Below are 12,151 nucleotides of genomic sequence, written 5' to 3'. Positions count from 1 at the left end.
GTAGATTTGTGGGGTTCTATGGTTTTCTATGGTTCTAATTGGTTTCTGGAGTAAGTGGTAAACGGATCACAACCTAGTTGGATTCATCAGCTACTAGGCTTGTATTGTTGAATTAAGCCTAAACATCTTAATTACCAATAGTTGCTATCAAGGTGGTATACCTTGTTGGTGATAGCTGGCTAGGGTTTATAGGTCCTTATAAGCAGGTTTGATGATGATTCTTTATTTACTTCAAAAGAATAACTTTTGAAGAACATACTTCTTAAGTAATAAGAAGTATATCAGTTAGGGTTGAGGTTGTCTAGGTTTGCTATTGGATCCACTAAGTAAGGAATGATTGGCTCCTAAATAGGATGGTTAATAATTATGAAGTATTTGTAGGGTTCAGTGGACTATGGTTATGTAATGATAAATATTGGGCCTAGATGCTATTGGGGTTCATCACAATGGTGTGATGCTAAGCATGGATGAATAAAGATGATGGTTTTGACAGTAGAAGCTAAGGTTTAAACTTGGTTGATCCTACTTGATCAACCAGGTTTAGTGATATGCATACATGGAATACTAAATTGCTAGTGATAAGGTTCTACATTTTATGTGGACATAGGTATGTCTTTTAGTTGTTAATGGTGGCTCTATGATTTGAATTAAAGTACCATGATCACCTGTTCTAACCTTGGGTTTAGGTTAGAAGCAAATTAGGGTTCACATGTAATAATGGAACTAGGGTTCCTAGTAGAGTTAGGGTTTTAGGGTTCCTCATGAAATTATGAGGTTATCACTTTGTTTCTAATGGAACTAGGGTTTCCTAATTACCCTATAATTCTTGGATTAATAACTTCATTATTAAGTTGAAGTTATTAATGAGTTTGAAATAAAAATAATATTGGATTTGACATTTTATTATTTTTAATGAATTTAATAATTAAGGTATTTATTAATTAGGGTTTAAATCTCTCAATAATGATTTAACAAAATAATAAATAAAGAAAATCAATTTTCATGTTTTCTTTATTTTCTTTACTGGTTTTTATTTAGTTTGAAAAGTTTTCCTAATTTCTGAATTTTAATTGTATTAAGAGTTAAAGGAAAATGCTTAATTAACAAGTATTAAATAATTGAATTTTTATTAAAAATAAAAATTTCATTTTATATTTTTATTGGATAGAGTTTTCTTTTCTAAGAATTTTAATATCTTATTTACATTTTTCTGACTTAAATTGAATTTTCTAGATTTATTTGAAGTTGCAGAACTTTTCTGGAATTAAATTTAAACGGAATGACTAAAGGTACCCGGTTAAACTACCCAGAGGGTCACTGACTAGTGGGCCTTAGGCCACGTCAGCTGCCACGCGTCTTTTGACCAGAGTCAAAATCGACGACGTGGCTCGGGGGTGGCCGGCCGGCGGCCAGGCGAGGTTAACGCCGGCGATTCGGCGCTCCCGCGCCTGAGCTGAGGTGCGGGTTGAATTCGCCGCGCTATTCTGAGCCTATGGGTGGCGGCGCCCCCATCTTTTGGTCACCGTAGTAACTCCGGCGAGCTCGAAGTACGGCGGCGGGCACGGGTTCACGACGAGGCGACGCTACTGTGGGCTATTAAGCAAGGCGAGCATGCCAGGCGGTAGAGGAGCTCACCGCGGTTCCGACGAGCGTGTCGGCAAGCCTTGGGGTGGCCTATTTCGACGGCGATCATCGGCGTCTGCGGGTGACCGGCGGAGAAACGGCGATTCGATTCGTCGGTTGTAGGGCTTCCCGGCAAGCATGCGTTGACGAGGTGGTTGCTGGCGACCAGGCGAAGCTCCAGAGCTTCACGGTGGTGCTCGAGGTGGCCCTAATCGGCGACGGCGAAGATGGCCGGGCGGCTAGGGTTTGAGAAATTTGGGGAGAAAAGAAGAACAGGAGCGAGGAGGGCTTCGGCCGAGTATTTATAAGGTGTCCGCGTTCGTCGACGGTCGCCCAGGTCAACAACGGCGGCCGGGACGTGGCTTGCCGGCGTCGTGGCGCTCCCCAGTGCGTCGACGGTGGCGAAGACGAAGGTGGCGACCTCATCTTCAGTCTTATCCATCGAAAAGGTATGGTGGGCCGTGTTGGGCTGCGGTGCTGGACCGTGTTGGGCTGCTACTGATGGGCTACACGACCAGGTAAGTCCAGGTGAGGTTTTTCTTCTTTTTCTCTTTTATTTATTTTCTGTTTTGTATTTCTATTTCTGAATTTCTGTTTTTAATTCAAATTTGCATCTTTTTATTTTGCAGGTGTTTGACAATTAGAATTTACTGAGGACTAATAAGAAGATCATTTTAATACTGAATTGTTTTTGAATGATCATTTAATCTTTATGTATGAACTTTCTATTACAATTTTTAATTAATCATGATTTTGTGCTCTCATTATAATTTCCATTTTTCTTGTGAATCAAATTATTTGGGTTATTATAGTTGATACTTTCAACTCAAAGTATTTTAAAGGTTATATTAAGACTTGGTTTGAATTTAGGGAATTGGTCACTTGCATATAATTTTATGTGAGCACTTGCTTGTTAGGGTCTTGTAAGTTTTATTATAACCATATTTCAAAGGTGGCACTAGTATTATACTCAATAACACCTTGAATTACCTAGAGTAGACATTACTTCATCATGGTTTGGTCTGGGTTATAATGATAAGTGGTTGATCACCACCTATGGGTCTAATTATAGAGTTTAGCACTAGATGTCTCTTGTGTTTAATAATTAAGCATGAGAGTGCAATGCTAGGGTTCTAATTCTATGTGCTTACTGACATATGGTTTGAAACTCAAATATGGTTTCATTGAGTTTTAGTTGTGCTCACCCAAGTGGTATGCAACTAGGTTGAGATACAATTCTAGGTTGTAGATATGGGATGACACCATTTTGCATTGGCTAGGGTTTAATCTCCCCTAACCATGGTAATATGATTACTTGCTTCATATCTTATGTGCTTCTCTAATTACTAAGGATTTGAGGATTGGTTTTATCTTCTACCAATTAACTTCTATTATTATCCTCAATTAATTATTAAAGTAACTACAGTGGTTATAGTTCTTTTTATAGTTAACTTTGGTCATATAGATTAATGGTTCCTCACTATATAAGGTATGGAGTTTTACTCTTGGTGTTTCTTAGGTACTTTATTTGAGGAATAAATGGAATGTAGATGTGATAGAGTTCTACTTATGATCACCAAGTGATTCACAAGTTGGGATTGAGATATAAGTCTAGGATTGCTTATTAGTGATCTCCCTATGATTTTATGTGGTGAATGAAATCTACTTATCCTATTAGGATTTATCTTATTCTCACATACCTCAAGAGCATGATCATGGATTAAGCATGATCAACTTGTTATTAATGTCTTCTACCTCAAATCCTTAGGGCTTATGATCATTACTCAATTCATAATGATCAAGGTTTGGCTTCCTAAGGTATCTCCCATTAATTAGGTTTCTCACTTCCATGATCAAGCATTGCCTTGATCAACTAGGGTATAGTACTTCTAATTTACCTTCTTGAATGGGACTACTATGATTGCCTCTAAAGTTTATATCCCAGGAGAATGCCTGAGATATTATGTTAGGGTTCTACTTAATCAATGATGATATAATCATTTGGTTATATGGATAGTTCTCTTCCCCAAGTCCAAGTGTTGCCTCATTAACTTTAGTGTAACACCATAACTTGAGTTCTCTCATATAGGAATAGTTATTCTAAGGTTTATGGTGTACTCACAATATCTCAATAGTATCAAGTCTAAAACTCCACTTGGCTATCTTAGTTGAATGAATCTCTTCCTTACTTTATCAACTCATGGATATGGTTTATTCCATGTGATATTAAGTTATCTCACCACTCCAAGCGGAAGTGGTTTACAACCTAATGCTTTAATTCAAAGGTTGTCCTTTATTCTTAAATAGGTAAAGCTTGGATTAGTATGAATGGTCTCTCTTATTTGGGAAGGACTTTAATACTAACCTGAGTTTAGGCTCCATAGAGATTGGTGTGATCATCAATATCTATGTTTAACATAAATGGTTTCTCTTAAAGATGATGATTTAAATGCATGGATGTATATACAAGGTTTTATCTTAAGGTTTTCCATTGCTTCTCTAATAAATACTATAGAACTCTCACCTCTCTAGGTTTGAGTTGTAATAACTTGAAATGTAGAAGAATATATACTTCTTGAGTGGATCTCCTTGTTATAATTCCAATGTTTAAGTGGAATGAATACCATGAGGTTCATGGTAGGATTAAGGATTAATTTAAGACATGGAAAAGATAAGTGAAGAATGGTTTCCCAATTATTGTTACTTGATTTCTGATACGTCTCCAACGTATCGATAATTTCTTATGTTCCATGCCACATTATTGATGTTATCTACATGTTTTATGCACACTTTATGTCATATTCGTGCATTTTCTGGAACTAACCTATTAACAAGATGCCGAAGTGCCGATTCTTTGTTTTGCTGTTTTTGGTTTCAGAAATCCTAGTAAGGAAATATTCTCGGAATTGGACGAAATCAAAGCCCAGGGGCCTATTTTTCCACGAAGCTTCCAGAAGTCCGAGGACGAAACGAAGTGGGGCCACAGGGTGCCCAAACCCTAGGGCGGCGCGGCCCCCACCTTGGCCGCGCCAGCCTGTGGTGTGGGGCCCCTGTGCCCCCTCCTGACTTGCCCTTCCGCCTACTTAAAGCCTCCGTGACGAAACCCCCAGTACCGAGAGCCACGATACGGAAAACCTTCCAGAGACGCCGCCAACGCCGATCCCATCTCAGGGGATCCAGGAGATCGCCTCCGGCACCCTGCCGGAGAGGGGAATCATCTCCCGGAGGACTCTACGCCGCCATGGTCGCCTCCGGTGTGATGTGTGAGTAGTCTACCCCTGGACTATGGGTCCATAGCAGTAGCTAGATGGTTGTCTTCTCCCCATTGTGCTATCATTGTCGGATCTTGTGAGCTGCCTAACATGATCAAGATCATCTATCTGTAATTCTATATGTTGCGTTTGTTGGGATCCGATGAATAGAGAATACTTGTTATGTTGATTATCAAACTTATATCTATGTGTTGTTTATGATCTTGCATGCTCTCCGTTATTAGTAGATGCTCTGGCCAAGTTGATGCTAGTAACTCCAAAAGGGAGTATTTATGCTCGATAGTCACTACAAGAAATCTGCCATAATATGACGTTTTTTTTATGACTGGAAATCAAAATGTCATAACTTTATGACGTTCCTAGCTTTGACCGTCGTTGGCTGTTGAAGGGGGGCAAAACCTTAGAAAATAGTGACGTTCTGGGGCAAAAACGTCGTTAGCTGCTTAAACGAAAACGTCATAATCTAATGTGGCTGTGAGTTGGCTGCCATGTCATCACTTTTACTCAGACATTTGGGACCTACCTCGTATCAATTTTCGCCTACGTGGCCTATTTTTTCGTCTCCCGCGTCAATCCCATCGCTGGAAGTTTGTATTGGGTGTATAAGAGAAGAGAGGGAAGTTTTCATCGAGCGGGATATGTGCGCGCCGAACCGAAATTTTCAGATCCCATCGCGCACTTTCCCCATCCACTTTCGTTCCCCGCCGCCGATATCCAATCTTTCTCCCCCCGCCGCCACCCATCACCAAACCCGCGGCCACCCATCGCGAATCGAAACATAATGCTCCGTCATGAGATGGCCGCCGTCGGACGCTATGCGGAGCTCCTCGCGGGGTGCCGCGGGGACGCGCGGCCGATCGCGCGGATCCAGGCGGCGCTGACCACGTCGGGCCTGCTCCGGCGCAGCGTGGAGCTCCACGACGCGCTCATCCGGGCGCTCGCCAGCTCCGACCGGTTCAGGCCACGGAGGCTCGGACCCAAACCACTCTCGGAGGGCCACGCCTCTTCTCCCTCCGCTGTTCGCTGATGGCGCCCACGCCGGCGCGCGCCGCCGCCGCCGCCGCCCACTCCCTGCTACGGAGAACAAGGTGCGCCCCACTACATCCCCTCCTCTCGCTCCACGGTTCGGTCCGCTGCTCTGCCCCGGCCTCACTAAACTCTTCCGCGTCCTCCCACTCTGCCCCCCAAACCAGATGCTACGCGGCGGCAAGTCGGATCCGACCAACGGCGAGGGACTTCTCCAGCGCTCCCGCGGGGGCAACCGAGCCGCAGGTACTTCTTCCTCTTCGTTTCCCCCTAGGGTTCAGATAAAATGGCGTTCAGGGCGCTGCGAATTGCGAGATTGGTCAAGGGCTCGTTCCTAATTGTTGGTGGTTGTGTATGAACATGTAGGGCGCCCCGGCGAACGTTGCTGGCGTGAAACCTGGGGATGACGAGCTCGATGTGGCTATCGTCGGCGGAGGCATGGTGGGCTTGGCCGTTGCCTGTGCACTCTGTAGGTATTGCTGTCCTGGTGTACCTCTGCTTCTCTTGTACGAATTGTGGGGAGGGGAACTATATTTGCCTAGCTATCCCAGGCCACAACATTAGCTACTAGTAACAAAAGCAAACTGAAAACCGCTGGAAGAATGTTCTGTCGGTAGTTCTATGTGAGGTTCTGTTGGTAGTGCAGGCGAGTTGATTACAAGCACCGACTTCTACTTACATGTTCAAGCTTCTCATATGCCTAAATTGCCCTACATGCAGCCAATATGCCACTGACCAAGCATCTGCGGGTCGCCATCATCGATAGCAATCCTGCTTTGAAGTCGAGAGGTTATCTCAAGAAAGATGGTGTACCTGATTCAAGGGTCGGCACTGTTACCCCTGCAACCATTTCCTTCTTCAGAGGTAAGATTTGTAAATCTAAAAATGGATGCGACATTTTCTTGTTTCAAGTCAGAGTTCTGGATGTGTCTGCCCTGTATCAGTATTTGGAATTAAAGGTCGCAGCAGCCACATCTTGGTCATGTCCACTACTGGTGCATCTTGGTCAATTGAGTCCTTGCTCTCTCCCTGGATGTATATTAGCATGATTAATTCGGAAAAACGAATCAATTTCTGTGATTCTCTTATTCTATTTGTATACTTGATGCATACTCGATTCTGTATTCTTCCTTGCTTGCTTGTGTACTGCATTACTCCGTGATTGCTTGGTGTGCTTTTAGGAGTAGGAATTGGCTTGCATAAATATCTTGATCATGCAGCTTAAATACAGTCCAAATTGCTACTGACAATACTCCTGCTACTATCAATACTCCCTACTGCTGCTGTTAGTATTTTCTATTGCTAATAACATTATTTGAACACATTGTTATACTCCAGGACGGTGGCGTCTAGGTGATTCAGCTTGCCCCAGGCAACGAGCAGCTCCATTGTACTTGAGCATCTTCGCAAGGTGTGGCGTGTTCCTAATCTTACATATGTTTGTAGAGAACTCTTTATTTTGATTTTGTTATGCCAAACCAGTATTTATAGAACCTTTGGAAGTTGTCATTGTCACTAAGAATAACCGTGGCTGAGGTTCCTCAATTATTTCAAGTTCACAATCTGACAGTACAATAGCATGAGCAGTAGTTTGTGTAACAACAACAACAGTACAGTAGCACTAGCAGTAGTTTGTGTAGAAACAACAATACAGTAGCAGTAGTCTCTGTTGGCTGAGCAAATAGTTTGTGTAACAACAACAACAACAACAGTACAGTAGCATGAGCAGTAGTTTGTGTAACAACAACAATACAGTAGCATTACAGTAATGTACTCCAGTAGCTTGCATTTTCTGGTGTCAATTGTTGAAGATCAATAGGTACAAATTCCAGTAGCTTGCTTCCACTGCTTGCTTGCAACAAATTCAGTTAACAAATTCCTGTAGGTTGCTTCCAGTTCTGATGTAGCTACTTGTGCCTGTGCTTGCTTGTGCTTGTGTTGCTTACGCTTTTTGCTTGTCTCACTAAATCTATCATGCACTTGCTATATATACCAGGCGCAATACAAATCTGCTTGTTCCATTAAATTCAGTGATAATGTAAACTGCAACTTTGTTTTTGCATTAGATAATGTACCTGCATGCTCTCCTTCAGGTATATGGACATCGCCTTCTTCGGGTGGAGTGAAATTCAAGTCTGGGAGCACCATATTGATCTGATTGTTGCTGGGTCTCTTCGTTCAGGTATGGGGCTGCTATTTTTGTAATCTGTTGCTGCTGCTTTCTTTGTTCAGCATAGGTTCTGATGTATACTGATCTGCTTTTTGTGCGAGACAAAGCTAGGTGCCAGTCATCGACAACCTGGGCGAGGAGTTGCTTGGGCCAGGAAAATAATCCGGAGGAGATTGTTCTCCAAGAGCTCCAGGTTGAAGAAGTTTGAAGACACTCGGTGGAAATTATGTAGTTATCAAATTTGTAGACCTAGTAATACTGTGATTGTATACACATCTGCTTGTGAGATGATCTACATTGACTAATTTTGGGTGTTATTTGAAGTATAATTACGTGCATTTTTTGTGTATTCGATTTAAATGTGGCTTATTTATTAGCTATCAAGTTTGTAATTGGAATCTGAATAAAATGTGACCTGATGCATACCGTGAAAAAAATGAGGCCCAAAAACCATGAGCCAAAAAACATTGAAGCTAAAAATGCCAAATTCAAATAAGAACTGGGCTCGTAACAGGTCAAGGCCCAACAAAGATGAAAAAAATTAGCATTAGGCCCATATAACATACTGAATGGACTGGGCTGATTTCAGATAACGACGTTATTTTTTCGTCACAATTTGGCCACGTCGGATTGCCACGCTGGACTCGGGGGCAGGTACCCATGACGTTTTGGGAACGTCATGCCGTCAGTGACGTTTGCAAACGTCACAAAGCTCTATGACGTTTTCAAGTGGAACGTCTCAAGCAGTCATTGCTGACTCCCAGCTTTCGACGTTTTGAAAAGCGTCACTGTAACGTCACAAGTAGCCATCAGTGACGTTTCAGTGACACCTTTTTTTTGTCAACTTATGGCAGATTTCTTGTAGTGAGTGGGTTCATGTCTCCGTGAATCTGGAGGGGTGACAAGAACCTCTAAGGTTATGGATGTGCTGTTGCCACTAGGGATAAAACATTAGTGCTATGTTCAAGGATGTAGTCACTAGTTACATTACGCGCAATACTTAATGCAATTGTCTGTTGTTAGCAACTTAATACTGGAGGGGGTTCGGATGATAACCTGAAGGTGGACTTTTTAGGCATAGATGCAGTTGGATGGCGGTCTATGTACTTTGTCGTAATGCCCAATTAAATCTCACTATACTCATCATGATATGTATGTGCATGGTCATGCTCTCTTTATTTGTCAATTGCCCAACTGTAATTTGTTCACCCAACATGCTGTTTGTCTTATGGGAGAGACACCTTTAGTGAACTGTGGACCCCGGTCCAATTCTCTTTACTGAAATACAATCTCTTGCAATACTTGTTCTCTTGTTTCTGCAAACAATCATCTTCCACACAATACGGTTAATCCTTTGTTACAGCAAGCCGGTGAGATTGACAACCTCACTGTTTCGTTGGGACAAAGTACTTTGGTTGTGTTGTGCAGGTTCCACGTTGGCACCGGAATCCCTGGTGTTGCGCCGCACTACATCCCGCCGCCATCAACCTTCAACGTGCTTCTTGACTCCTACTGGTTCGATAAACCTTGGTTTCTTACTGAGGGAAACTTGCTGCTGTACGCATCACACCTTCCACTTGGGGTTCCCAACGAGCGTGTGCTTTACGCGTCATCAAGCTAAATTTCTGGCGCCGTTGCCGGGAGATCAAGACACGCTGCAAGGGAGTCTCCACTTCTCAATCTCTTTACTTTGTTTTTGTCTTGCTTAGTTTTATTTACTACTTTGTTTGCTGCACTAAATCAAAATACAAAAAAATTAGTTGCTAGTTTTACTTTATTTGCTATCTTGTTTGCTATATCAAAAACACAAAAAAATTAGTTACTTGCATTTACTTTACTTATTTCATCATGTTTCCTTTTAATTTTACCACAAAAGACATACCGGTAGGACGTGGGTCTATAGTTGGGAGAAATAATATAGAAGAATTTTTCAATCATGTTAGTACCATTGAAAATTTTGAAGATAGACACTTGGTAGACCTTGCGGCTACTTATGAAATTGCTGTCAGCATTTAGTTCGCCTGTTGGAAACTAAATTTGTTAATCTTAATCCTATAATCCAACACATGTTTCTCACACTTGGTGATATGGAAGAAGGGGAAAAGAAAGATTTTGTTTTAGAAACCCTTCTTAGAGAATTTGGTGGTCTAGCAAGAGAAGCTAGAAAGGTCTTTGCTAAATTTAATATGCTTGGTTCTCATACTAATTTTGTTAGTCTCCTTGAAAAGATGGACATGGATAGAATAAGATACACTAATAATATTGATGATGGAGGGGAGATCAAAGCACCAATACCATGTAAACTCTTAGCTATGAATGATGCACTAGAAAATAACTATGCTTGGCTTGTTCCTGAAAATTTGTTTGATGAGAGTAGCACGCCTAAGACTAATGAAAAGGGAGATGCTAAAACTTATGTATCTAATATATTATGCCTGGTTGAGAAAACTCCGCACCCTGCTGAGAATGCACCACCCTTCGATAATACTTGATGCACACTTTCTGCGCCTAGCTGAAAGGCGTTAAAGAAAAGCGCTTATGGGAGACAACCCATGTTTTTACCTACAGTACTTTGTTTTTATTTGGTGTCTTGGAAGTTGTTTACTACTGTAGCAACCTCTCCTTATCTTAGTTTTGTGTTTTGTTGTGCCAAGTTAAGCCGTTGATAGAAAAGTAAGTACTAGATTTGGATTACTGCGCAGAAACAGATTTCTTTGCTGTCACGAATCTGGGCTGTTTTCCCCTGTAGGTAACTCAGAAAATTATGCCAATTTACGTGAGTGATCCTCAGATATGTACGCAACTTTCATTCAATTTGAGCATTTTCATTTGAGCAAGTCTGGTGCCATTTTAAAATTCGTCAATACGAACTGTTCTGTTTTGACAGATTCTGCCTTTTATTTCGCATTGCCTCTTTTGCTATGTTTGATGAATTTCTTTGATCCACTAATGTCCAGTAGCATTATGCAATGTCCAGAAGTGTTAAGAATGATTGTGTCACCTCTGAATATGTTAATTTATATTGTGCACTAACCCTCTAATGAGTTGTTTCGAGTTTGGTGTGGAGGAAGTTTTCAAGGATCAAGAGAGGAGTATGATGCAACATGATCAAGGAGAGTGAAAGCTCTAAGCTTGGGGATGCCCCGGTGGTTCACCCCTGCATATATTAAGAAGACTCAAGCGTCTAAGCTTGGGGATGCCCAAGGCATCCCCTTCTTCATCGACAACATTATCAGGTTCCTCCCCTGAAACTATATTTTTATTCCATCACATCTTATGTGCTTTTTCTTGGAGCGTCGGTTTGTTTTGTTTTTTGTTTTGTTTGAATAAAATGGATCCTAGCATTCACTTTATGGGAGAGAGACACGCTCCGCTGTAGCATATGGACAAGTATGTCCTTGGTTTCTACTCATAGTATTCATGGCGAAGTTTCTCCTTCGTTAAATTGTTATATGGTTGGAATTGGAAAATGATACATGTAGTAATTGCTATAAATGTCTTGGGTAATGTGATACTTGGCAATTGTTGTGCTCATGATTAAGCTCTTGCATCATATGCTTTGCACCCATTAATGAAGAAATACATAGAGCATGCTAAAATTTGGTTTGCATATTTGGTTTCTCTAAGGTCTAGATAATTTCTAGTATTGAGTTTGAACAACAAGGAAGACGGTGTAGAGTCTTATAATGTTTTCAATATGTCTTTTATGTAAGTTTTGCTGCACCGGTTCACCCTTGTGTTTGTTTCAAATAAGCCTTGCTAGCCTAAACCTTGTATCGAGAGGGAATACTTCTCATGCATCCAAAATACTTGAGCCAACCACTATGCCATTTGTGTCCACCATACCTACCTACTACATGGTATTTTCCGCCATTCCAAAGTAAATTGCTTGAGTGCTACCTTTAAAATTCCATCATTCACCTTTGCAATATATAGCTCATGGGACAAATAGCTTAAAAACTATTGTGGTATTGAATATGTAATTATGCACTTTATCTCTTATTAAGTTGCTTGTTGTGCGATAACCATGTTTACTGGGGACGCCATCAACTTTTCATTG

General features: G+C 41.4%; 1 protein-coding gene across 3 annotated transcripts; it reads left to right on the top strand.

The window, feature by feature from the left end:
- Positions 1 to 5,568: 5,568 nt before the first annotated feature.
- Positions 5,569 to 8,460, top strand: LOC127306126 (uncharacterized). Of its 3 annotated transcripts, none has more exons than XM_051336732.2 (7): positions 5,569 to 5,983; positions 6,089 to 6,167; positions 6,288 to 6,390; positions 6,642 to 6,785; positions 7,260 to 7,332; positions 8,015 to 8,103; positions 8,203 to 8,460. In XM_051336732.2, exons 1-7 carry the CDS (start codon positions 5,922 to 5,924, stop codon positions 8,394 to 8,396), a joined length of 744 nt encoding a protein of 247 aa, XP_051192692.1. In that variant the 5' UTR covers positions 5,569 to 5,921; the 3' UTR covers positions 8,397 to 8,460. The 3 variants fall into 3 exon arrangements, with proteins under 3 accessions (XP_051192692.1, XP_051192693.1, XP_051192694.1); XM_051336733.2 differs by having other exon boundaries at positions 5,571 to 5,983; positions 8,199 to 8,460; XM_051336734.2 differs by lacking the exons at positions 5,569 to 5,983; positions 6,089 to 6,167 and having other exon boundaries at positions 6,286 to 6,394.
- Positions 8,461 to 12,151: the final 3,691 nt, after the last annotated feature.

The sequence above is a fragment of the Lolium perenne genome, chromosome 6 (genome assembly GCF_019359855.2).
Source record: "Lolium perenne isolate Kyuss_39 chromosome 6, Kyuss_2.0, whole genome shotgun sequence".
Taxonomy (NCBI): domain Eukaryota; kingdom Viridiplantae; phylum Streptophyta; class Magnoliopsida; order Poales; family Poaceae; genus Lolium; species Lolium perenne.
This window is presented reverse-complemented; position numbering and strand designations above follow the sequence as displayed.

Excerpts from the sequence above, each read along its gene's own strand:
- LOC127306126 (XM_051336732.2), top strand. The coding sequence starts at position 5,922 with ATGGCGCCCACGCCGGCGCGCGCCGCCGCCGCCGCCGCCCACTCCCTG. Across the intron at positions 6,168-6,287 it reads CGGGGGCAACCGAGCCGCAG|GGCGCCCCGGCGAACGTTGC; the intron begins GTACTTCTTCCT and ends ATGAACATGTAG. Across the intron at positions 8,104-8,202 it reads TGCTGGGTCTCTTCGTTCAG|GTGCCAGTCATCGACAACCT; the intron begins GTATGGGGCTGC and ends AGACAAAGCTAG.